Genomic DNA, 27,606 nt, shown 5'->3' on the forward strand with positions numbered 1-27,606 from the left:
CTGTGTTTCTAAGAGCTGTTCAGAATTTCATCTTCACATTTCTGTTCTCTACAACTTTAGTCTCTTTATTTCTCCACTCAGCAATCTCTCCCCTCTGTCTCCTTATCGGTCCTGCTCTCTGTCCACCTCTCCTCCTTTACATCCCTGTCTCCCATCCCTCCCTCAAGCTGTCCCACACACAGACCGACACGCACGCACACTCACACACACACACACACACACACACACACACACACACACACACACACACACACATACGGACCGCCCTGGCTCCAATTATCTTCAAACACTTCTCTGGCACACGACCTTCGCAACATCCCCTCCTGATTGCACACAAATGTTATCCCAACCAAATTAGATTAATTAAAAATATTTGCAAAGCCACAAGAATGTTAAGCCCATAATTTAGACCCGGGGTGAAATATGTGTGAGTTGCATGCACAGCCAGAACACACACATGCTCATAGACGAACACATTTGCAAACACTGATTGATTTTTACTTCCACTGTGTGTCACAGGACTCAAGCCTGGAGACCTTGAGAGGAGAGATTGAATTTGAGTTTACATTTCTGAAATTATCAACAGGGATATTTAGACCATGGGCTGTTTATATCATACTCAATGCTTATATTCAGATCAAACAGCTACAACTGCTGGATCAAACACCAAGTAGTGCTTTTTATTAATGCAGCACAGGCACTTTCCCTGAAGGAACCATTCAGGATGAAAACAACACTGAAATACCAACGACTGAGGCCATTAATCTTTCTCTCTCGTATTTCCTTCCTTCTCTCCCTTTTTTCCATCCTTTTGCTCCCTGCAGGTGAATACTGGCAGAGTGTGAAGGATTCGGCCGCCACTGTGGATCTGTCCTACCTGCAAGCCCAGAGACGACGGCTGAGACGAGACTCGGACAGCGAGGCCATCAGCGCCATCGCCGCATTGTCGATGGGATCTCTCATGTCTGACAGGTAAGGATGATGTCATATTAGATTACTTCTGCTTTAACAAATTAAAACGCTGTACTTGATTTAACATTTAACATTTAAAAATTTCTCCTTCTCTCATTTATTAAGGAAACAGCCAGATAAACTGACAGAGAAAGGTGATTCTCTCTGAAAAAAATATTCTCTTGACAGCTGCGTTCAACCAAGTCTCAATGGACACACACACTCACTCACTCACTCACTCACTCACTCACACATGCACACACACACACACAGAGCTATACATTTGGACCATCAGTGGAACCAGATGTCCTCCTCAGTTCAACCACTGTATTCATCGCCTCACAGAAACTCCTCCACCTGCATTACTACTGGCTGCAGTACTACTGGATCAACCACTCTGATTCGAACACACACTGAGCAACAGCAGACCTGGACACCTGGACAACATTCATATTCTCATGACGCCTCCACAGGCTCTTCCTGAAGGGGATGTCACACACTGGACTGAGAGAAAGTTGAACAGAAAGACAGCCAGAGGCAGACTAATGAAGGATGTTCACTCCTGTAGCATTTGGAGCTGCCAGCATGACGTAGCACGAACACACAGCTCTGTGACTTTAAACATTCACCTTGTTAACGTCTCCCACGAGACCTGCGCGTGACCACTCGGACTGTTGTAACCTTGAAGCAGGGGGGCCAGAGGTCATCTCGGCTTACTGGAGCCAATCACTCAGAGCGGAAGGAGTCGTCCCCACAGGACGTGCCTGTGAAGGAGAGCAGACACATCCGCGCTGCACTTAAAACGTGTCCTGCTATGATGATGTCATTTGTCTGCAGCTGACAAAGATCCAATGAAGGAAAAGATCTTCTCTGATCATTTTTTTTTTTTTTTGCACTGTACCGTTCTGTAATGGTAATGTGAAATAGACAAGATGGAGAAGACGGATATTGACAATCAAACATCTCGTTTGCTCATATTTTGAATTAATTTGAATATTCATTCATTTGACCTATGACACACATTTCTGTGAATGTCAGCATGAGATTTTTTTTTTGTTTACGAATCCAGTAATCCAGAGTGAAGCTACAGTGAAGTCTGAGATACATATGTTTCATATTGTTTTGTATGTCCACATATTTTCTTAAATCTTTCTTCTTTTTTTTTTTCTTCTTCTTGGCCTGTCAGGCGAGCACATGCAGCAAGGCTCTAGATGGCTGCAGTTATTGTTATTGCTCGCGGACAGATGAAAGAAGAGAAGAAGAGCATCTTAAATGTATAGACATACTGTAGTTTGTATCTGTGGCATTAGTCACAATGATGAGCTAATACCTCTAGTCACTGGAGCATCGATATCAGGGGAGAAAGTTGTCACTCTCAAAGAGATTTTATACATGTCAGCAAAGACAGAATTCACCCATGATGCCTCAGTGCAGCTTGACCACTCAGAAATGATTGTATATAAAAATGCAGATCACGTCTTCTCTGTCAGGAGGTTGATTTTGACATCTTGGATGAGACTCACATCCAAAGCCACATGGACTTTATGACAATCACACACACAAAGTGCACTTAAAATGCCCTCAGGATGGGAGGGTCAGAATGACTTTGGTCTTAAACTTTGAACTTTGATCATGTTTGTTAAGTGGACCAGTGTTTCTACCTGTGGATGAGCATTCCTGCTGTATTTTGTAAATTTATTTTATACATTTCTTTCTTTTGTAACAAGGATAAAGTGAGCTGTCCTTTGTTCGTCATTTTAGAAGTGCTGTTCTGTTTATTGTCAGCAGGATGCTGGGATGTTTTGCTGCCCGGACCAAACAAGGACATTTTAGCAGTTAGGATGGAGCAATAATACTGAGATAGTTGAATATCCACACAATGCAATTGGACACAGGTTAAGCGCAACCAAAGTTTATGAGAACAATGTGCCGTCCCTGGACTGGCATGGCTTAAAGAACTTCAAAGACTTTCAAGAGTTTGTGAATGTTTCTTTTTTCTATCCAAACAGTTGAACAGCACCAAAAGCACAGGATGGATATATAAACAAATTCATTTCTCAAAAAAAAAAAAAAAACCTACATGACTTCTATTTATACTTTCAGATTCTGTCTTTGAAGTGCTCTTTGCATGTGTAACACACTTTTGATGGTGCTATAGGTTATTTTTTAATACAGTATGTTTGCTCTTTTTTTTTCTTTCTTTATGTTGCGTGATGTATGCAACTCAAAGCCTGTCAAACCTTTGCTGATCTAATGCAAATGTGAAAACACATGACAGCAAGAGAAAACGGAGCCGTTTCAGCTCCAGTCCTTCAGAGGAGCGTCACTTTACGTAGCGTCACGAGCGCGTTCATGAGAGTGACCTTACACATCTCATGTCTTATCTTTTGTCTTAATGACTTATTTTTGTATTTGATCTGAGAAATTAATCCCATGCGTATGTAGAGACCAAATTATCAGCCCATGTGCCTTGAAGTATCAAGCTGACCAATCTGTATGAAGGTAGCATCAACAAACGGGATCTTAATTAAAACTGCAGGCCAAGTCCAGTTTTATCAGAACTGACTGATTTTTTTCTGTACAGTGTACATAATGACTTATTTTGTTTTTTGTCTTTTTCTACCACTTTTGTTTCCAAAAAAGCCTTAATAAAGGTAAATTATATACATTTGAATAAGATTTATTGATTTATTTATTTCCAATGGCATTCTCTTTTGAACCTTGTTAATTTTGCATTATTTGATTGCAGCAAATTCCCCACAGCTTTCTCTCATATCTCATAGCTTGCAGACATGTCATGTATTATTCGTTTGATTATCAAAATATTGCACTTATATACAGCATCAAGAAAATATTTATTGTCCACAGGAGCCGACACGATAAAGATGACCAAAAGCAAATACAGAAGAAACATGAGCGAACAGCAATTAGACGAGTTATGGTTACAAATGATTCCTCTATACTGTGGCTGTAATCATCGTCACTTTGGCAAATTTTACAAGAAACTTTAGATTCTTTTTTTTTTTTTTTTTTTTTTGCATCCTTTATTGAAAATAGTCAAGTTTGCAAAGCTATTTTTAAAGCTACAGGAAATAGCAGACAAACACTGATTTAGCATTTTAAAATACAACTTTCTGCTACGCTCACTAATAACAGAAAAACTGAAGTAAAAAAATATCCCAATGTTGAGTAGTGATCAGTGGTTTAAGTCATTTTCCCATGGACATTTTACATTAAAGCCAAGTATAATGCATTAGCAGAGTTACAGTGTCCATACACCAAATTCACAAACAGATACACTTAAAAAAAAAAAAAGTCCAAAATACACAGAAAGCTATCCAGTTACTACAGCACAACAAAGAAGAAGATCTGCGTCAGATTCCTCATGCTCTTCTTTTTCCCACGAGACGGGGTTTTGAGAGCCAGAACGATTAGCTTATTAGCATTTTAGCTGTAAACATTCATTGGCTGTGACCGCCCTCTAACCATCACTGTGCCATTATCATTAGTCATCTTAATGTCTGTCTGGCAGTGAGTCATCCGATGTGAAGAGTCGGGTGGATGATGGTTATCATGGTGTTACCCAAGGCACTCGAACCAGCAGCCATTTTGTTTCATTGTCACCGCAGGCCAGCTGTTTGTTTGTTTATTAGTTGGTTTGTTTTTTTCTTGTTTTCATCATTCAAAATGTTCAGCGCTTGACTGGACTGTCACGTCTCCTCAGCAGTGTTTCAGAAACACTCAGCGAAAACAGTTACAGTCAAGAATACATCTCAGTGTCATGAGTCGAGCACGTGTCCGGAGAAAGAGAAAAAAAAATTTTTAAAGATAAAAAAAAAAAAAAAAGCGGGGATGGCTGGTGAGGCAGGAACAAATTTCTACTTTGAGTGTCGAGAATTTTCCATTTGTGGGTTTTCTGCAGAGATGAGAAACACAGATGAGTTAACATCACTCAGCATAACACATTTCAGATAAGAAGACATGTATCAGTCTGAAGCGGTGGCGTAGGCCTGCATGTGCAAAAATAAAATAAAAAAAAAAATCCAGTGAAAGTCTTTGAGTTGTGTGTTGGGGTTATAAAATCTGTGTACAAACAAACAAACACTTCTGTTTAGTGGAAAGTGGAAAAATGTCTACAGCTCTCTAACGTCAACTTCTCTTGTTTTAACAAGCAAACATTTCATCTGGCCCGCTCTCACTCCTCCTTAATGACACTGTGTTTTTCTGTGCTGAGAGAAACAACCAGTCCAGCAAACACGTATGTTTGTGGGTGTCGTCCCATCACATGACTTTCATTATGCCATAAAAGCATGAATGTGTTAATTGACAGAAAAGCTTTTTTTTTTTTTTTCTGTAATGGTAAAGCGGTATTCTGTTGTATTCATCTCAATCCTAAAGGTTTTCATATAATCAAACCTCATTTTTGATACTGCTTGTGGTCTGCATATTTTCTGCAGTAGCCATTCAATGTATTTACATTCGGTAATTACCTCTCTGCACCCTAGTTTTTATTGGCGGCGTCTGCCAGTTCTGCCCTGGATTCAGATTGCCCACCTGAACATGAGGGATATTCATTAAAAAAACAATTCTCTAGGTTTTTTTGGGAGCATTTCTTTTTATTTTACACTTTAAAAATGATTTGATCTTTTATTTTAAATCATAAATGTCTTTTTTTTTTTGTTTCTGTGAATTGTACATGTGTGCGTGAATGTTTGAAAGACCCTGATGCATTTTGAACTTCAGTTATGTGGCATTTTGTTGCCTACGTGTCAAACCAGAAGTCATTCCCCCATGGCCCTCTATCCCTGCAGCTGCCTGAGGAAGGCCAACACATACAAACAAGCACATATGCATGCAGTAGTCAAACACACACACATCAATACACACACACACTCACACACACAAAACCCTCCCACCTGCGCTCAGCTCATAGTTTGGCTCTCTAAAAATAAAGATGACTATCAGAAGCCACAACTTCTGGATGGGGCTTTTAAAAACGCAGATGAGCCGCAGAGGACTTTACATCTGGTCCCAAATCAGTCCAGAGTGAAAGCCAGAGATTTAATATGCACAGAAGAGCGTCCAACAGCTGGTCAGTCCAAACTGTAAAAGAAACACACACACACACACACACACACACACACACGCACACACATGGACGCAGCAGAGCCAGAGGTTCCGGCAGAGGAAAGAGCAGTGACAGGCATTTTGATTATAGTATAAACAGAAGGGAGAGTATTGTTTTTTTCCAACTCAAACAAAACAATCCTCTCATTCTGAAAGTCACATGCTGAGCCAGACACCCACATGTCATGAAATCATGCTCATCAAAATGCTCAGACCTGTCCGCAGTGCATTCATGTTAGTGTGTGTGCATGCTACAGCCTCTCAAGGAAAATATTTCTGGGCTTTTCTACACATAAAGCAGAAAATATAGAGGAAACTTGTATTTTCCCTGAAGTACACTGATGGTGTGAAGTCAGGTAAAACCAATTATCTACCTATCTCCTCAGTACAAAAAAAAAAAACTGTGTTGGAAAAATAACAGGAACACTTTGCAATTTACTGCCATCTAATTCATCAGCACAAATTACAGCCTGAGGAATTGCCACTGAATTAAATCACTGACTCGGTTATAGAGAAAAAAAAATAGACACTTATTGTGAAGTGTTTTCATGATTATAGGGTTTTTCAGCTTTCAGAAAACTTCAGAGGCTGCTACTCAGCATTTTGATGACATCCTTGATATTCTGCACACTGTATTCACATGTAAGAGTGACAGACTGTGCAACGTTCTTAAATATGCTTGCTGTTTAAAAAAGAAAAAACACCACACACACACTCACACATGCATGCAGACTCTGTCTTTGAAGTTTGCCTGACTCTCTCTAACCTCATCTGCTCCTTTAGAATTGAATGTTCAGGTCAGTACCAGGCCTCGGGTTTCTGGCACTTTCTGCGGCAGCCCCTGCAGAGCTGATGACAACAGGCAGAGCAGGCAAAGTGGTGGGTAATAACTACCGCGTTGTGTTCAAGGACATTCGGCTCCACGTGCTGGGGCCTTGGCTTTCCATCCACAGCGCTGACTGGAGCCCTCGACGTCTGCTGCAGAGGCCGCTGGAGGTTTGATAATAGCGCAGAGTGGAACACCTGGAGTGTGCACATGGCTGGCGGCTGCATGTGTGTGTGTGTGTGTGTGTGTGTGTGTGTGTGTGTGTGTGTCTGGACAGTGTAATGTATAGGATGTTGTACTTGTAGTATTATGTGTGAGTCACTGATTCCTGCACAGTGTATAATGTGCTTGTAATCTGCTCACAGAGCTGTGTGTGTCTGTTTGTTATGTGTTTACCTTGACCTGTCATCTAGCTGATCAAAGGTGTGTATTCCTTCCAGCACAGCAACACACAGTCATCTCTACACGGTCTCTGCACCTTGTCATCTACCAACCCATCACTCTTTTTGCATTAAATACTTATAATTTATGTTGGCATTTTATTTTGAAGGACTTCCTAGATGCCTCCTTGCAGAAATGTAACTCTAAGTCTTATCAAACTAAAACCAGGAGATGAGTGAGATAAAATCGCTGAAACAACATCTGTAAGCATATTCCTGTTTACTAATCTACAGATGTGTTCAGATAGAAACACACGCACGCACGCACACACACACATACACACACACACATACACACACACACACACACAGACACACACACGCACACACATATACATACACACACACACACACACACACACACACACACACACACACACACACACACACACACACACACATACATGCACAAGCTAATTAAAGCCCACTACAAACACATACACACAAATACACACCAGTGCATATGCACATGCACATGCACATGCGCTGACACACACAGGCCCATGTGCCTGACCCTAACCCTGGTACACACACCTTCCTAATACCTCACAACTGTTTCCAATCTAAAGGTTCCTGCTTGTCTGGGCCCCGGCGGGGCCTGATTGCACGATACAAGATCCTGAGGAGAGAGGGCAAGGCTGCAGGGAGAGAGAGAGAGCAAGAGAGAGAGAGAGAGAGAGAGATGTGCCCACACTTTTTTTTCACCCTCCCTTTCTTTTCCTCCTTTCATGCTGTACCTGTGCAGGAATCTGGTGTCTGTTAAAACGGCTGAAAAAAAACAGACCCTGTGTGAAGTCGATCCCACAGATTCTGGAGGAAAACATTTGTCTTAAATACATCAGAGGTCTGTCAAACACTGGAGCAGCACAGTTTAGATTACCATGATAATGTGCTGTTAGTTCGTTTTAGTTAATAAAGTGAAATAACCAAGGCGCTCAGAGAAGCTCTGTGTAAATCTATACTCTACCTTTGATTAGGTTTGAGCTAAGTCGTTGCATTTATCGTGCCAAGTCTTGTTGTTCATGTTATTTGTTGAGGCTCTGGCTTCAGTGTTGGCACTGTGGGGAAACATATTTTTAAAGAGGAGTCGTTCATGTTGATCAGTGTTTGGGATCCATGGAGGTTTATTCTTGATGTATATACGAGGAGAGAAAGGTTCATAAACGTGTAGGCCGAGGTTTGCTCGTAAATTAAATGTGTGAAGAGAATTCACAGAATTTACAGACATTTGTTTTATGTATTTTTACTAATGTTTTAATACTTTGCAATCTGATTTTAAAATGACTTATTATTTCTCATTTGTTGATCACTTTTTTAATTTTTAAAATGTAATATGACGCATTTTGTTCTGCAGTCTGACATGATAGATTAGCTGTATATTACGAGTTAAGTTTGTTTGAATCTGGTTTTTACTGTTTCCAATATGTCTAGATGACTTTTATTTGACAAGAATGGTCTCCTGAGATTGAGAACTTTTTTTCTTGCAACATTCCCACCCAAAATGGCAGAATAATTTGCACCAGCTGACACAGACCCAATGCTTGATTTATGTGAAAACTTTGTGTTGTCTGAGCAACATAACATTTATGTTTAATGTAACAACAAACAACTAAACATCAGCAATTCAACAATTCACAGCACATTATTACACTTTACAAAATAAAAATGTGGAGCAGTTGTAGTGATCAGTGAACAATTGAAAATAATTTTGTTTCATAGAATTGTTGGAGATAAGTTATAACTTATTCTCATTTTTATTCAATTAACTGAAAGACAAGTCTTTTTATAAAATATTATGGAACACATTTTTTTCATATTAGCAAAGAAATTTTGAATTTAAAAAACTAAAACTCGACAAATTGAAAAAGACGCCATTTCTATGGAGGTTTTTTATAATTTGTTCATAGATACATTTCATTTCACTTTATTCACAGTTTTTGTTTCCCTGTTGAACTTTATAGATGATCACAGAATTAATTCACTTCAGTGCTGCATTTTCTCACAATAAATTATAAAGTTAAAATTTAGAGCATTTATGGATTTAATCTATTTTCAATAAGATTCCTTTGAACAAATGAGCAGCACACATTTGTGGATGCTTTTTATTTAATCTTATTTTGTTTGTTGTTATTTATTTGTTGAGCTGAAAGGCTAATGTAAAATACTGTACTGAAGAACTATTTTGAACGTGAAAATAAAGACCAACACAGATTGTTCATGTCCATGTGCTGGTGATATGGAGAACACAGAAGTGCGTGTTTGTATTTATGATTTCTGTATCTGTTCTTGCATGTATCTGCACAACACTATGTATTGTGTGTGTGTGTGTGTGTGTGTGTGTGTGTGTGTGTGTGTGTGTGTGTGTGTGTGTGTGTGTGTGTGTGTGTGTGTGTGTGTTTGTAAGTTGTGTCCATACCTGAGGGGCTGCAGTGGAGCGTCTTGTTGCACTGGACTAAACTGTGGGACCGACAGGGGAAGTGGAAACAATGGAGGGAAACAGAGTGAACTGCAAGAGGTTTTAGTTGCACATAATCCAACTATGGATATTAGTGGATGTTAATGGAGTGAAACATTATGGAGCACTGAGACTGAGCAGAGTGAGAAATGTATGCAAAGGTTTGAGATGAAAAGATAAAGATCAGACCAGAAGACATGAATTCAGAGGTTCAGAGGTCAGGAAATGGCGTAAACACAGACAGAGGCAGTGGGGTGGAGATGTGGACACGAGAGGATTTAGGAGAAAAGTTTGAGGGGGTCCTAGTGGCTAGTAGACATGGCCCAGGCCCCCTCCATCCTCCAGACAGAGAAGGCGTAGCTGAGTCTTTCGTGGGCCAGGTAGTTGCAGCTGGCCAGCTTGGCGTCCATCTCGTCACTCTGCAGCACCTGGTAGAGGAAGTCGATGTAGCGCGAGGCTAGCTTCAGGATCTGGATCTTGCTCAGCTTGTCTGAAGGTAGCGTGGGGATGATCTTGCGTAGAGAGGCGAAGGCGTCGTTCAGAGACTGAGTGCGTTGACGCTCTCGCACGTTGGCTATGACGCGCTGAGAGTGGAGGTCCTCGAAGGGCTGCTCTGGCCTGGGGCCCAGCGACGTTGGGGCCAATGACACGACTGTGGAAGGGCTCTTCTTCAACCTCTTCGGTCCAGATGGCAGCTGGCTGTTGGGGCTGCCGGTGCTGCTCTCCTCTGCCTGACCGAGGCTGTCCTTCTTGGGGTAAGGGGAACGTTTTCGGTTTCCTGGTTGAAGGGTCTTCTTCGATCCCCTCTCCAGCTCTTCTTCGCTGGCCCCCAGCCCTCCTTCAGGGGAGTTGGTGCAGGACACCTCTTCTCTCATTGTACTGTCCACAAAAGACTTTCTACACTCCACTGCAGAGACAGGACGTTGTACGGCTCTTTTTTTCACCTGCTTACCCCTGCTGATAGCTTCAACAAACCTGAGCTTGACAAGCTTGTGCAACAAAACTCTGGTCCTCCGTCAAACAAAGTTATGGCTGCTGAAGCTCCATCGGATTGGACGTTGCTCTGGCTGTCCTGTTTCCCCGGTTACCTTGTTAAATTTCTCACTTTCACATTCCCCTCTCAACCTGGCAGACAGAACAACAACAAACCATCTGACAGGCAGGTCCACCTCTACCTCTTTTATACCCAAACGCTAACCCGGGGCCTGCGAGTACTTTTCATTGGCTCCACGGACTTCCAGAGGGCGTGGTCCGGCCTGAGATAGGCAGGAAAGCAGGAAGTGAATGTTATCTGGGCGGGCGATAGAGTAAGGGGGTAAGTGGCGCTCTCAGCCAATAAGAAGTGCTGTGTCTAATGTTGCAGAGATGTCTGAGGCTTTATGGGTTCCAGATTTGGGCTGGAGCGTCAGTCCACATGCAGCCTCGTGTCTGCATTCTCGTTCATCAATTCGTTATCAGTACAGAAATCAGTCTAAGCCTTTTATTTCCATCAGCCATGAGTATTAGCTTTAATGCTGACTACTCCTTATGTGATATTTTCATAATTACATATTCTTAACACCAAATTTTACAACAAGTGTGCAACATAACAATCATAAATCATAGGAGCTGATGTAGTGCTAAACGTTTTTCATTTCTCCTTAACATGAGAACAACTGAGTTCGCACTAACGTTTCTCTGCCATGATCCTTACTATGCTGATAAACCAAACACTATAAAAACAAATCTGTTAAACCATGGAACCACAATGCTGACCAAGTCAATGAAAATAATGCAGATTAAAAGACCGAGGGAGGATTTATGGGTTATATATTGCACTTACTGGTGTGGAATTTACATTTATAAATGACATAAATTCTACATTTTGCCATGACAGATGGTAAAGTCCTGCAAATCAAAAAAAGGATTGTTCATAAATCTGTTTGGCCGCAGCAACTTTAAGCAGATCTGAGAGAAAATGTGAGCTTGTGAAAGCATGCATATTGGAAAGAATTTCACAAGATGAGTTTTTTCCTGACACATCACTGTCTCTGAGACACTCATGTACAATGAATTACCAAAACACCACTCTCAACAGCAGACCAGTGTTTGTTTTAGAAAAAGTTCTTAATGAATAAACACCTCCGATATCACTGCTGACGTCAGCTGTCCTTCTCCTCTGTGGTGGATCAGGAAGGGAGTGCAGACAGGACCCTAAATAACCCCTGACCTCAGTGGCCCAGTGACCTCAGTCTGCAGAGGTGAGAGAGCACCTAATTGTGCCATCCATGGCCTCGAGGCAGAGCCGACACATGTTCCACCTTCACACGGTGAGCCCATCTGGGTCTGCAGCCACTTAAACACATTTTCTACACGTTTGCAGTCATGACACAGCGGGCAGGTTCTTCTTGAGAAAATGACAATGTGCAGCTCATGTTTGCTCAATCTGACCTCGGACAACAAAGGTACAACAACCCAAGGATTGAACAAATGACTAAGTCTTGCGTAAATCTACCATCAAATCCCAATCAGTTTCCCAACATTGTGTCCATTTATATCTTCATGCGTCACAACATGCGTGACTCATGTGTGGATCACTGCAGAGAAATCTTGTGGGGAGTTTTCCGCTGCTCTAAGTTTGCAGAAATTTTGTACTTTTTGATGACAGCATAGTTAATAGAAGCCTTTAAATGTGAATACTTCTAAACATATCTTTGTAGAAGAGTCATTACAGCTTTCATGTTTCCAAAACTGATTTGAATTCAGTCGCTGTCCTGAGATGTTACTATGTGAAGACGCGGAGAGGAATTCTACCAGAAACTGGTATTATTTACCAACAAACCTTTCATGAGTTGTAACTAAATCTCATATGATTCTCCACACGCTGCTTGACAGCTTCTAGCCAACAATTTGGGTGTGATTGCTGCAGCATTTGAAGGGCCGTATGTGCAGAGAGCGGTTCAGAAGATTTTTGATGAGCCCCGTGATTGCACTGGTTTACATTTCATTCAGAGAGCGACGTTGAACGGAAAGTAGCTTGATCCCAGTTGGGTTCAATCAACTCAGAAGAAAAAAAAAATTCATCTGGCCATCAAAGCAAGCCCGTGGACAGAGACAATGAATTATACGAGGTTGTATTTACATAACAAGCCAAGTCAGCTCCAGGATTAACTGGTATTAGAACCAGGGCTTATTGGGAGCTCTGGTGGAGACAGCGGAGGGACAGGAAAGTCATTGTTGCTGAGGCTAATCTCGGGAGCTGCCGCTTACCTTTTAGAGAAAGCGTGGCTGTGTGCCACCATCATGGAAAAAATGAGCTAACGAAGCGAGTTGGCCAACAGGAATGTCGTGGCACATAGGAGAACAGAAGGGGAGAAAAAAGAGAGAGGGAGAGAGAGAGAGAGAGAATGGGAGAAGAATGGGAAAAGGGGAAAAGAAAAGGAGAAGAAAGGAGAGGGAGAAAAGGGGGGGAAAGTGAGGCTGTCCAAACAGAACCAGATGCAGGAGTGTGGAGGCTCGTTTGATCTCTGTCCTCATAAGCTGATTGATGTTGCACATTTCATTTCCTTGTCAGAGTCTTGACATAATGTTTCACTAAACACTCAGGTCCTGCTCTCCTCTTCATTTTATTTCCATGGGGGTCGTAATTTACCCTTTCTGGAGCTGAAAACAGATCATACACATATCAATATATATCAATATATATAGGCTTACACACACACACAGGGGGTTGGAGGTTGGATATCAAAGAAGACCGATGTATTGTCTATTTCTGTCTCTACACCATATGGTTTGGTCCTGACTGAAATACAGCACTGAAAAGCGGCCATGTTGAATCTTTGAAGTTCAGAAAAAAAAAGTTTCTTTAAGTTCGTAATGCAGTCAGTTCAATTACCGTCATACACCAAAAGGTCGAAGCTCTGCAGTGACGTACTCAGCTGGTAGGAGAGCAGCAGGATGACCAATCATAACTGATGTGTTTGGAAATCCACACTGGCTCAACAAAAGGAGCCAATCATTAAATTCCCCCTCACCTTCACCCTGGGAGTTTCTTCACCCTCCCGGCTGCCGTTATTAATGTTTGCACACAGCGCACTACGCCCTCTCCCCCCATCATACCCATCCTTCCACTGCTCCATCCCTCCCTAGGAGCCTATAGTGGCACAAAGGCAGACATCTGGGACCCATTTCCCCCCTGGAGAAGCCCTTCCTGTGGGGTATCCACTTAGAGGGGTTCGGGAGGAGCGTGATGGGGGAGTTGGGGGAGTTGGGGGTGGGGGGTGGGGAGCTGAGGGGTGAAGGTGCATGCTAGGTGGGGGTTAGTGTGGATGGAACTGGGTGGGGTGAAAGGGGGGCAGACGTCTTGCAAACTAATGAGCACAATGTTTTTTGTTTTGAACAGAATCAAGTCTTCACCTGCCTTTCCTGGTTGATGGTCAGTTAAATTAAAGGAATAGTTCAACATTTTGCAAAATACTCATATTCACTTTTTTTTGCCAAGAGCTGGATGAGAAGATTGATACGACTCCAAACTTTGTTCGCTAAATATAAAGCTACAGCCAGCAGCTGGTTAGCTTAGATTAGCATAAAGACTGGAAACACAGGGAAACAGTTAGCCTGGCTCTATCAGAAGGTAACAAAATCCACCAACCAGCACCTCTAAAATTCCCCCACAGAAAAGTGTAAAAACGACCATTTACACTTTTATATTACACACTAGAACATCTGTTTCTCCCTGTTTACAGTGTGTACGCTGAGCTAAGTTAGCCAGCTGCTAACTATAGAATCATATTTACCATACAAATATGAAAGCAGCAAAGATCTTCGCATCTAGCTCTCAACAAGAAAGTGAATATTCAGATTTCACAGAATGAGAAACTATTCCTATTTATTATATTGATTATATATTATTGATTATATTTCAAAGTGAGTTTGAAAGAACTGGCCAACACAGGGTGCACCGAAGAAAATTATAACTTATAAGATACTCCAAGTTGCATTACATCACTAATATTTCAGCATTGACGAGATGTCCTTAAAGGCCCTGAGAACTAATTTTCTTAATCAGCTTTTTCCTAAATTTCTAGCTTTCTGCCAAAGTTGTCTGACAAAGTTTTGGTTATTTCACAAGAGAGATTTCTGTCTTTTTTTCTCTGCTCCTCTTACTGGTTTGAGCTGGAAACCAGTGATAAACTGTAGCTCGGTGAATCAATCACAGTATTTGAATCAAAATGTAATTTTGCAGGTTGCAAGGTTTTTTTTTGTGTTTTTTTTTTACATTTCCATGGGCTTTTAAATCGGATAAAAAGGAAATTAGACAATCTACAGTTCCATCAACTGACGAGCTCTGTCTGATGAGGTGATGCTGATGAAGATCATGTGATATGATCGAAAGCTCTAGAACAGTCACTAAAGAGATCTTGAAAGGTGACGGTTTTGTCAGATGCCTGTAACATATGTGTTTTTCACATTGAAAACCACAATTTTGCATTAAAAACACTTCCTTCCCCCACTGCGTGTAAGCCTGTATTATTCTTGTTTAGCTGTGATTTATCTTCTCGTATTAGGCCGTAATTTATCATAATATTTAGTGCTCATGCTTCCTTGAATGTCCCTGCTTTCATGTGTAATTTAGCCAATATCCTGCTCTGGCTCTGATTACAGCGTTTAAGTCCTGGGGTCCATCCATGGCACATTACAAACAGTCCCAATGGAGCTCACAGCTGAGCTGGGGATACAGCATGCTGGGCTGGTGTAAACTGAGCAGCAGGTTAGGCTGATGAAGACTCGTATGGCTCATCATGGGACGTCCAGGGAAGATCAGTGCATGATGTTTCAGTGTTACCTGACCGATTTTAAGTCATTAATGAAAACAACTTTTGAGTTGCCAAGTGCATTTGTAAGCAGTATTTAAAAAAACTTGTAAATGCTTTATAACACATTATAATGTAGCTATAAACAAATATAAGGATATTTTAAGTGTTTTATTGATCATGATTCATCATCATCATGGATCCTGATGATATAATCAACAACTGTAACTTCTCCTACAATGTCAAATTTTACATCATTAGAATATGTGATGTTCATCATTTTATGTTTATACACCAGCCTCCACCTATGGGCAGCCACAGGAGAGGTCATAGTTGCTAACAAATACATTAAAGCTGCTTAAAACTACATTTTAATGTGTAAACCATTTATCAAATGTTTACATACTGCTCATAAGTCTTTTTATGTTTTTAAATAAAATGTTGTTGGTGTTTACTCTTTCTTTTTGGTAGTAGTAATGTGGTAGTAATGTCGTTATAAATATCAACATGTCATTAATAAATGTTTAATAAGTAATAAATAGACAGGCTCCACATCCTCCTGCAACTCTTTCCAGATGATAAGTGGTCATACGGCTCAATCAGTAACAACCTGGCAACCCAAAAGTTCTTCTTATCAAAAATCATATGATCATAAAGTAGCAGTAAATTATTTATTAACCATTAACACAGCTATTAGGCTGGCCACAACTCTTTATAAAGTGGTTTCTTATTAGAAGTGGTGCCCAAGTTTCTGTATGAAGTTTTTCAGTAACACAGAATTAAACAACATACATTAAACATGATGTTATAAACAAGCAGTAATGTCAGATAAAAGCAACGACCTTTGCGTGTTTATCAGAATCCATTCGATAAACGTAAAACTGCTCTCAGTAAAAGTTCATCCTGCTGAGTCTAATCAGCAAGGCAGAAAGACAGAGATGTTATCCAGCACTATATATAGAAAATCATCACATGAAAGTCATAAAGTCGACTGCTGACTCAGCTGCTCAGATTCAACATGTTAGGTTTACTTTCTTTGTAAACACTAATAAGACTTTCAGTGAGTCAGCAGATCAGAGCAGACCACGTGTCCACTCGGCTTGGAAAATCCTGTTTCAGCGTGAACTTCAGAGATGAGCTTATCAAGCCACAAGACTATTGCTGAGCCTTCATAAAGCCTTTGTTCACCTGAACAATGACAACAGGAAAAAGAGAGAGGGAGATGATGATGATGATGATGATGATGATGATGATGATGATGATGATGATGATGATGATGATGATGGCCATTCACCATATGTGAAATATATATTCATAACAAGGTCAACCAAACATCACTGTATGGATTGCAGTTTATCAGAATATCTGGAAATTAAAATAGCGATGAGACACCTTTTTGGCCCTCCATGAACAAGGCTCCTTGTAAGAAAACCCCACACCACAAATCATTTTCTTTACATAAGGAGCATGGCAGGCAGTCAAACACTGCTGTCTTCAACCTCACACTTTAAAACGCTGGCTACTGGAGGCAGTGTCAACCTGGGATCTGCAGGATTAGACACTATCACGCATCCAGTCCTGTCAAACGGACAGTGCAGCACAGTCTGCAAGGTAGAGAGGAGTGCTGCGTTTCTACAACAGAGCTGTTGCATTAGAAACATCAACAGAGCCGGCTTCAAAGGGGAACGCCTTCACATTGAATCAATCCCCACTTCCATTAGATTAGATGACCTTACCAAAGTTACATTGCGCTAACGTTTCTTTATGGTTTCTCAAATCCCTCGCTCTGGTTCTGGTTCCCCCTGTGAAGCCACTTCAAACAGCCTCTGCCATGGCATATCCCTTTGTGCTCTAAAACAGCAAATATGTGTCTCTCTAAAATGTTTCAGATGCGAGCTCGCAGTGGTCCCAGAGGCACAGGCAGCATCGCACACAGAAATGCAAGAATCAGAGAGGGGAAAACAATAGCTGAGTGCAAAGGTAGAGCATCTACTGTGCTGTCAACAGGCAGGAGTCTGACTGACTGATGAGTGATGGGAGATGATGATACAGAGATGCAGAGAAACAGGGGAAAAGAAAGGGAAAGAAAAAGCAAATAGTGTGGGAGAAATGCTGCAGCAGTAAATCAATGTGGTAATAGGAGAGACGGGAGGGGAGGGGGGCTGCAAAGGTCTAGAAACATATGTTTCAGTTTGTAAATAAAACAGTAAATTGCTATGGATATTGCTTAAATATCTGTGGGCTTTGTACCACGCTTTGCGGAAGTTCCTCGGAAATCATTCTGGGACTGCCTTCTTAAAATGCCAAAGCGGCTTCTTAATGTCAAAGAGGCCATCTGGTTCTCGACCAATTCAAGATGTTTGCTTTTCATTTAGCTTTTTTCCCTCCTGACGCTTCTTTTTTTAGATCAAATGTTTCATTTTTGTATTATTAATACCAATGTTCATATTTCGCAATTGAAAACGTTAGCCAGCACGCACCACAGACACGAAGCTGTGAATCCCTCTTCACTTTTTATCAGTACTCAAAAGTAACAAAATGAGTATTTCCAGTTTAAGCTGCTTCATACAGCGACACTAGTTTACAATACGTTAAACTACTCAAAATTATATAACGTAGTTAAAATAAACCACAACAATAAAATACTGCTTTTGCAATAATGCATCATTATCAATAATAGTAATAGTAAAGTAGTGCAAGATAATACTCTGCCATTCTGCTGCATAAGGAGTACTTTTACTTCTTGATACTTATGTGCTTTTACATGTAATAAATATTTTGATAGTATGGTATAGTTACTTTGACATGAATAAAAGATCTTGATGCTTTCTTCACCACTGCTTATTTATAACCCGATGATAAACTGCAAATACCCACCACAGAGTGTTTACAGCTGTGGTGGAGGGACAATTCAAATCTGTTAAAGGAGTAAAAGTATAATACCATACTATGAAAATATCAAATATCACATCATGAGTCCTGCATTCAAAACTGAAGTAAAAGAAGAATTAGCAATGAAGTGGACTTATAGCGAAAGTACTAATTACGCAGACAGGCCCCTGTTAGTGGTGTGATATCATATTATTGGATCATTATAATTTATGCATGTAAGAAGTAAGTCAGTGCTGCAGGTGGTCGAGGTGAAGTAAAACTTGAACTGCTTCATATCCTCATATTGTGTCAGGTAGTCTGCACCATTTTTGTTTGCAGCATATCTTAAATATGGACGATATTTTTGGTATGTAAAATATTGATCTGAAAGGTATCTGGTAACTAAAGCTGTCAAATGAATTTAAAGGAGTAAAAAGTACAATATTTCCCACTGAAATGTAGCGGAGTTGAAGGGTAAAGTAGCATAAAATAGAAATAGTTAAAAGTATATAAAAGTAAAAGCATTCAAAATTGTTTACTTCAGTTAATGCACTTAGCTACAGTCCACCATGGGACATTTAGTTGCTAATACTCTTGTAGTTCTGCTTAAGGAAAATTATGAATGCAGGACTTTTAACTGTAAAAGATGGTGTGGTGTTTTCACTTTTATGTGAGTGGAAGACATCAGTGCTTCTTCCACCAGTGTGTCATATGAACTGATGATAAATGGTGAATACCTTTCTGTAACTGCTCGTTTTAACGTGTCAGCAAGTTCGCATGAACAGGTCTGAGAGTGCACAGGTGGATGTTTGCAGTGTGTTTGTGTCCTCCATGAATAATTTAAGATACTTGGATTCTGACATCATTCGTTGAAAAAGTTTGTGTGTGTTCAGCACAAAGGAATATTTTCCCCTGTAGGTTGTTTGTTACAAATTTTGATTCAGCTGCTCTTTAGTATCCAATTGTACAGGATGTTTAGGATATTTGTGTTGTTTGAATGTTTAAACTATTGTTTCCAGTCTCACCGCACTCTGCCAGACTGCCAGTCAACACTTGAGACAACTTCCTTCCTTGATTTGAGTAGAAAGGAGTCCCATAATTGAATAAAACAAGAGCCCTCCCTCTCTTTACATACCACACACGCACACACACACACATACACACTCACACACACACACGCACACACACACACGTTTTACAGGATGGTGTATAAACTTAATAGGACGCATTTGGTTCCAAAGCCCCCAGCTTGCTCAGTGGAAAGTGAGCCGGATTGTTTTTCAGTTTCTTAATGTCGAAGTTTATAACGGCCAGATAAAAAATGTTGCCATGGTGATTTAACCACAACATTGCAATTACCTTGATGCAATGAGACTCTGGGGGCTTACAAACAAACCAGTGTAACGCAATTAACATATAAGTACCACCAAAAATGTCCTTAAAACGCAGAGGAAGGATGCAGGAAAGCAACAAAGAAAGTGAAATAATGATAGTGGCTTCTTAAGGATCAAAGTTACTGATCTTTCTAGTAAATAATGAAGCACTGTGCCAGAATCACTTTCCTCACTACTTAGCATAGCAAGAGTTTTTCCTCAACATATCCAGGATGGACTTAAGAGACACACTTTTCACCTGATACATTAATCTCTCAATAAGTTATAACACACCAAACACTGATAGCGCAGTAATAATTCAGTCACACATTTTTCACATCAACTTCAAAGTCCCTCTATCAGGCGGCTGCTTCAACAAAATCATACACTAAAAACTCTCCGCACCCACCCCCCACCTTCCCTTTGAGGGATAAAATAAAAATGTGGATGGATGGAATAATTGCCAGACTTCAAAGTGCAGGTTATTGGTCTGCATTTGCTGTTGCGATTGCAATGCTGTGGGGTGTTTTTTCGTCATAAATGTGGTTCGGGTGGGTGGGAAAAAAAAGTTCATTCCTCTCATGGCGTAAATCCCACTCTAATGCCCAACACTGACCCTCCTGACCCGGGCTTAGAAGGAAGAAGAATGTGTAGCACCTTCAATCTGCTTCTGTGACACTTTCTTGTGTTACATGGAAGTCACAAGCCTTATGATGAAAATAATAACTAATATTTTTTTTGTTGTTGCATTTCCTTTTATAGAGAGGAATTAAATGTTTTAAAGGAACAGAAACTGTAAAAGTTGTCGACACATTCCTTCTTATAAAAGAGGAACAGTTTTTAGCCACTACCATGTCTATTTTAAGATTTCACTGCAGAAACACACCAGTGCACAGGGGATGTCAAAAAAAAACACATTTTATTAACATGATTCTCACACACACTCCTATACAAACACACACTCCTACATTCAGTCAAGTGATACACGGGCTAAAGAAATACAGTAAAATAATCTCAGTAAGCAACAACCTAAATGATTTTGACGAAGACGATGTATCATTAAACAACATGAATACTTGAGCATGCACATTAGTGACATCACTGCTGTTGTGAAGCCCCAACTGAGGGCCGTCTTCACACTTATGAGATCTAATGTTGTCACTTTCTTTGAGTGTTTTTACTCATACTGATAAAAAATAATACAAAAATCATTCTTTACATTAAAAATGCCTCTTTAAAGTTCAGAAGTGTATTGAACAGGACATGTGGTGCTTATTTAGAATTGCACATGAACGCATTCACTTTGATGTTGCAGGATTTTGGGGGACCTGCCCTGTTTGCAAGACCCTGACACACTGTGTTAAAGCAGCGCATCAACATTAAAGCATTGTATTCACCACTGTGATATTCACATTTCATCATTTGTATGTGCAACTTGTGATGGAAACATGTCTGCTGTAAGGTTATTTTATCATTCACTGATACAGAAAAAAACAATAAAGAAAATACATAGATGTAATATGACAAAGTTGGGATGTGAAGCACTACACATGTACTGTGCATGTGTTTTAATTGTTGGAAGAGTGATTCCCTCTAGTGGCTACAGTATGTAACTGCAACTGATAACTACCACTGGGGAGTGTGTTGAAACAACAGTTCGCTTCACTGTGTCATGGTAAGAAATAGACCATATTCTGGATTTATTTTGTCATGAAGAAATTGTGCAGACGCATGACTAAGCAAGATGCTGAGGAAGTGAAAATGTAAGAGAATAAAATCTATCATATAAAACAGGGCAGGATTTGTCTGTAAATCGGCCGAGTCAACAACAAATCCTGCACACGTAAAACAGAAGAGGTTTCGTGGGGGAGACAATGGTGTTCATCCACAACACAAAGTATTTCAAACTCTCCCCTGATTCCTCTTAAAGTGTCCTCCTTCTCTCCCACACTGTGACACTCTCGGGTTGGGAAGCCAGCACAGTGAGTGTACTGTAGAGTCTGAATGGTCACTGTGGGATTGTTCAGTCCCCTTAGAAGTCACTGAGGATACTGATGTCGGCAAACTCTTTGCGGTAGCGGTGAGCGCACAAGGCCAGCACGAAGGACCACTTCAGGCTCATGAAGCTCCACACACAGGACAGGTAGAGACTCCGAGGGTCAGTCAGGGCTGTGGGAGATGGAGACACACACAGATTAGCATACCAGAGTGGTGTATTTTTCATATTCATGCACATACCTGGTCAAAAACACAGCAAACAGCATCGCAAAGATCTTGTGATCTATGCTGACATTAAACCTGCATTAACGTCTCATTCTAAAGTGTTAATCAGCTTCCACTGCTCTGTTCAGGCTTTCCACAAGATGTTGGAGCCTGCCTCCAGAGATTCACTCCCCTCCAGTCGCAACAACATTATTGAGGTTGGACATTGATGTTTTTGTCAAACCTCTAACAATCAGACTTAAGAGAGTTCAACTTAGGAGTAAAAAAGTTATTTGCTGAGAGGGATGAATAAGACTCCCCCTCCTACTTACAGCAAACTGAGTAACCTTTGAGAGCAACTCTCCAGTGTCTGATAACACCTATGCTCAGAGCAGGAGATATCAGTCAGAGATAAGGATTTACCAGCTGTCATGTTAGGCAGTCTTTTTAAAAAACAAGTCCTTAAATTTTACTCACTGATACAGTGCGATACTCCTCAAATACATACTGTATGGGATTAGAATTTTTAAGTTCATTTATCCTTAATATCCCCAGTAGCAATATACAACAATCTAATATATTTAGAATTTATGATTTGTGACCATTAATGGTGAGAAAATTTTAATTAACTGGCTGAAATAGAAACAAACAGAAAACCAAAGAGGAGCAGAAAATAAATTCTTCTGCTGAGGAACAATATGGCCGGTTTATTCTTCAGTCTTTGCTTCAGCAAACATATTATTATTCATCATAACCACTCACAACAGGACATATCTAAGAAGCTGAGTCGTCCAATCTGTCTTTGTACCGCAGGTGTCTATGATCCACTCTTAACCAACTTGAGACCCCAGTGAAGTTCTCTTAAATTTAAAAACACTAAGAAATTGGAAAAATTGTCTTTATTTTCAAATTTGGGAGTAGACATAACAGTGTTTTTACTTTTATCTTTTGCTTAAGTCCAAAATATCACTTTTAGCAGTTTGATAATATGAGCCCTGGCTCACAATCGCTGTTCCATCCAAAAAGTGCTGGATGGGATTGAGATCAGGGACCTGAGCAGGCCGGTGAAGTTCTTCCACACCACAGTCAGGAAAACTATTTCTGTCCTTTGTGAGAAAGGAGACAGGAAGTGGCTTTCCTCAAATTATGGCCACAAAGTTTGAAGCACACCATGTCTATTGTCTATGTTTGTTTGCTGCAGCTTTAAGAGTTCCCTTCACTGTAACCAAGGGGGCCAGTACAAGCCACGAAAAACAAAAAACTACACAAAAGTATGTGGACAGGGGTGGTCTTGATCTGATGTTCAACACTTATAAACGGGGAAAATATCTTTGTCACTAAGACACAAATAATAATTTCTCCTTTGATTGTAGCCTTGAAAATGTGACACTTCCAAACATTTTCTCAATTAGGGAAACTTGCTCCTTTCATTATTGTTGGTAATGGGCATTCTGGGAATTGAAGGAAATCTGCAGGTCAAGTAGAAATAATAATGGACACTCTACTTAGTTGTCTGCTTTACACTGGACCTTTACCCTTTTGCATTTCTGTTTATTGTGACTATTCACAGTATTGAATACTTTGATGCAAAACAAGTTTAACACTGGGTACAGTACATTAGGAAACATCTGTACAACTCTCATCTCCTGTGTTTGATCTTTCTTAGGAGAGCCTCTAATACGTGAGACAAACAGGAGCTGATGAGATTATACCAGAACCCAGTTCTCCCACACGTTTGGTAAAGAACAGTGTACACACACACACACACACACACACACACACACACACACACACACACACACACACACCACATTTTGTGAAACAGGAAAGCGATGGAGAGGAACTTACACTCTTTGTTCCTGATGCCAATAGACAGGAAGGCGATGAAGGCTATGACTGCCAGCAGAGAGAAGAAGACACCAATGAAGAAGAAGAACTTGAGGCCCCTCAGCCAGGTCCTCCAGTAGTCCTGCAGGTACATGATGTGAGTGATCAGGGCCCAGAGTGCCAGCACACCTGAGGAACAAACACATGGACACATAACATTGAGTCTTAGTGGACAAGCTGTATTCAGAAGACGCTGCTGCTGGTTTTATGTGTTTGTTTTTTTTCAACACATCAGGCAGCCACTATTTCAATACACTGTCAAAATCCCCATCCAGAAACTTTTGTCCATGTTATTGTTGCATTGTATTACAGTTGCAATGAGGGACTGAAAGTACTGAAGACTCAAAGCATTGCATTCAAAAGCTATTGTATCCTTTCATGGCAACAAACCCTAAAGTCAAACAATGAGCAGACGTGGATGGCATGAAAGCAACAATGTAGCCTCAATTGAGGACACACTGTTCTGACTTTGTCTCTTCCAATACAGATTCCGATCAATAACTGAGGGATATCTGGAGGTTCTGATTGCTGAGCCAACACAAGTGCTTTCTTTTTCTCCACATTCAAAATCTGTATACCTCATTGCGTGGAACTTTTATTATCTTTATTTGTGGCGTCATTGATAGCAGGAACTGAGAGCAGAAATACAGAATTTTACTGTGACACTGACCAAGAATCTGTATTTCATGGGGATGGGTTGTGTCTGGCCGATACCGAGTCCACTTCATAGGATCAGTACGGACCCTGATACCAATCCAGTGTCAGGGATCAGTGCATTCTTAGCTTAAATATCACCTTGTTGCATGAGAATGTGGGATTTCCAGCAGCTGACTCTCAATTCATTGAGGTCACAGTTTCTGGAGAGCACCAAAAAGAAAAAGGTTTTCCAAAAATCTCTCTGCTCACAGCTGTCTTTCCACGAGCGTCAGTAAATGTTCACTCTGACGCAAGTTAAATTTCATGCAGTGAATGGAAACCGGCAGCAGCCTGGAAGTTCGGACAACAATTTAAAAACTGATCATATGTTTGGCAAATGGTGACGATAATTGTTGACATTGACCTGCGTTTTGGATGATCATGAACATTTGGTGGCACGAGACGTGAGTGTGCATTTTCACCGACAGACACATCATGACACAGCATGTTGCCCATTGCTGAGTCAATGAATCCCACTTCTTTCTTCATGTTCCCCTTTTTTCTTTTTCTAATTTCCAGCAGCCGCAGCATTGTGAAGCTGTGCCGGCTTTTCACCAACTGATTTGCCTGAAACTGTGACAGAAGCAGCTCAACTGTAGCAACCTGACAGCAGCTTCTGCTTCAGTCTCAGTGTTTGAGTGAACGTTTGGTGCAACATGGTTGTGCAGTGACGAGTGAACACTGCCATTTTCAGAAAGAACATGTGTAATTCACATCCCCATTCACCATCATGCAATCAAAACATCACTTGTTACGGCAGTGTATCAACAACACAGGCGTGGAGCAGGTTGCAGCCAGTGCAAATGAAAATGCAGCCTCTAACTTTCAGGCTGAGTCCACTTCTCAGGTTTCAGTAATATTTCATATTCTTTGCTAATTTGTGAGAGGATGGCGTTAACTTCATGTATGTGAATCACTGATCTTAGTAGTTGTGAGAGAATAAAAACAATTCTGAACCTACTATATGATCATTTGTCATTTTATGAAACCTCATCACTTTTGATCAAAATCACAAGAGAACCCAGACGACTCAGTCTGACCTGAACTGGTGAGTTTAACAAGCACTAAAACTGATAAAAGTACATCCTGTGAACGGATGAGTACAGAGTTTAAAGATATGAACTTGCAAACCCCAACAGTGGCTCAAAGGTCATATCTGTGTATATTACACTTAACACAGCCCATTGCATAACTGTGCATAAAGCCAACTATTCGATCTTTTTATGGCGACAGACCGGGATTGATAAATTTGCAAATCTGTGCCAATTGTCAATTAAAATCAACACTCATACTGTATGAGCCACACTCACTTCACTCAATGGATCATACAATGGCCATTTTAGTGCAGTACTGTTTAATACCAATCATTTCCCTTCAGTTGTAAGTGTTTTTATGCCCTCCAATTAAACTGTGGTTTCTATTTATTTAAGTACAGTATGAAATGCTTCTTGCAGAAACTTAAAATTTAAAGGAATCGACATCTGTGGGGAGAACACAATTCAGCTATGTTAAACAGTAACATATCACATGCTTTGAGGAATGGTTTAAAAGAAATAAAGTATGATTGACTGTATATAAAACGAGCAAAACACTGTGTTTTAAATAATTTCTCTTACAGCATTTTATAACCAAGAAGAAAATTGCCTTAATAACCCACCCAATTCGTAGTTAGGACCCTACATTTCAATATTTCTGCACCATATATTGTTGTTTTTATTACTTATAAAAAAAAACGTTTAAGCTATTTTTATGGTAATTTTAGGTATAAACCCCCCCCCCACCACCACCACCACCACCACCACCACCATTTTACACATGTCCAGCTAAAACCTGTCAAGAATAATGTAAAATCTGCAACAGGATACACTTGTCTAATATTCAAGAAGAAATAATCTGACTTGACTGTATGACAGCGTTGATCAGTTGTCACTTCTGCCCTTCAACAAGTGTGAACTGTGATCTGTACAGACTCAGTTTGCAGCCAGTGGGTTTAGTAAACAAGGTGCCTTCAGCCTGAGGAGAGGGGTCCCTGCTGTCTATCGGCAGACTGGAATAGAGACACGCACATTGGCAGGACACATAACGTAGAGTTAAAGGACAACACAACAGCTGCGGACAGACAGCGGCGGTGTTTACCTGACAGTCCTCCCATGGCTGCAGTCCACGGCTGATTGTACACGATGTTCCACACCAGGAAAGCAGAGAAGCCCATGAGCACACCAAACGACGCGTAGCCGATACTGATGTAGGTTTTATTTACAGCCATTATCACAAAAACACACACAGGTGGCGTGGAGGAAAAGCGGAGACACGAACACAGGAGATCCGAGTGTGTGTGAGTGTGTGTTTGTAAGAGAGAGGGGGGAGAGGGAGAGAGAGAGAGAGAGACAGAGAGAGAGCAACGAGCTGATAATTTCAAAACAACTGCATCCGGTCAATCTGCAAACCCCACAGGACGAAATGTGACTATATGTGTGTGTCCTGCTGACTAATGGTAGTTGTCAAACACACACACACATTCACACACGGGTTAGTGTGAAACATGACAAAGCGTTTCTTCTTTTTTTTCGGTCCAGCTGCAAAAAACACAATCACTCTACGTCATCTGATATTAACCAAAGAGAGCTGCTCAGTGCTGCAACTGTCTGACACGGTGAGTCCACACAGCGCCCTCTGCAGGAGCAGAGTGTAACTGTCTCCACACCGACCCTCTGCTGTCTGTGGCCTTACCTCCTCATTGTTTAGGATCCCACAGTGCTGACTGTGTAAAAGTAACTAATAATTGTCAAATCATCCAGTACTTTTCTTTATTTCCCTTTGTGCTAGGCTGCAGCTGATTCAGTTCAGAGTCAAGAAAAGATTCTAGTGCATCTGATATTTGTGACAGATGTAACTGCTCAACAGTTGCCTTGTTTGCCCACTAATTAATTGAGGTCCCTGTTATGTGATGTCTAATTCAGCTATTCTTTGCCATGTGCTTTTTTTA

The 27,606-nt window shown here is 40.7% G+C and overlaps 3 protein-coding genes across 7 annotated transcripts in view; 1 reads left to right on the forward strand and 2 right to left on the reverse strand.

Annotated features, from left to right (window-relative positions):
• The window catches only part of LOC111221781 (histone deacetylase 7-like), a 43,913-nt gene extending 40,325 nt beyond the window's left edge, over positions 1–3,588 (forward strand). For all 4 annotated transcript variants that reach the window (XM_022745334.1, XM_022745337.1, XM_022745336.1 and 1 more), the window contains 2 exons: positions 825–972; positions 1,078–3,588. In XM_022745334.1, the coding sequence (XP_022601055.1) occupies positions 825–972; positions 1,078–1,120 (191 nt within the window). In that variant the 3' untranslated portion in view covers positions 1,121–3,588. The remainder of the gene's footprint in view (positions 1–824; positions 973–1,077) is intronic.
• A 1,202-nt stretch (positions 3,589–4,790) lies between these two features.
• Positions 4,791–10,911, reverse strand: LOC111221795 (twist-related protein 2-like). 2 transcript variants are annotated; one of them, XM_022745358.1, is made up of 2 exons: positions 9,761–10,911; positions 4,791–4,867 (listed from the first exon to the last, which is right to left on the reverse strand). In XM_022745358.1, exon 1 carries the CDS (start codon positions 10,672–10,674, stop codon positions 10,102–10,104), a length of 573 nt encoding a protein of 190 aa, XP_022601079.1. In that variant the 5' UTR covers positions 10,675–10,911; the 3' UTR covers positions 4,791–4,867; positions 9,761–10,101. The 2 variants fall into 2 exon arrangements, with proteins under 2 accessions (XP_022601079.1, XP_022601081.1); XM_022745360.1 differs by lacking the exon at positions 4,791–4,867 and adding an exon at positions 8,350–8,402.
• A 9,824-nt stretch (positions 10,912–20,735) lies between these two features.
• On the reverse strand, positions 20,736–27,188 carry LOC111221780 (heme transporter hrg1-A-like). The gene is made up of 3 exons (XM_022745333.1): positions 26,757–27,188; positions 23,886–24,053; positions 20,736–22,004 (listed from the first exon to the last, which is right to left on the reverse strand). The coding sequence occupies exons 1-3, from the start codon at positions 26,884–26,886 to the stop codon at positions 21,868–21,870; spliced, it is 435 nt and encodes a 144-aa protein (XP_022601054.1). The 5' UTR covers positions 26,887–27,188; the 3' UTR covers positions 20,736–21,867.
• Positions 27,189–27,606: the final 418 nt, after the last annotated feature.

Source organism: Seriola dumerili, unplaced genomic scaffold, assembly GCF_002260705.1.
Source record: "Seriola dumerili isolate Sdu_G_001 unplaced genomic scaffold, Sdu_1.0 BDQW01000088.1, whole genome shotgun sequence".
NCBI lineage: Eukaryota > Metazoa > Chordata > Actinopteri > Carangiformes > Carangidae > Seriola > Seriola dumerili.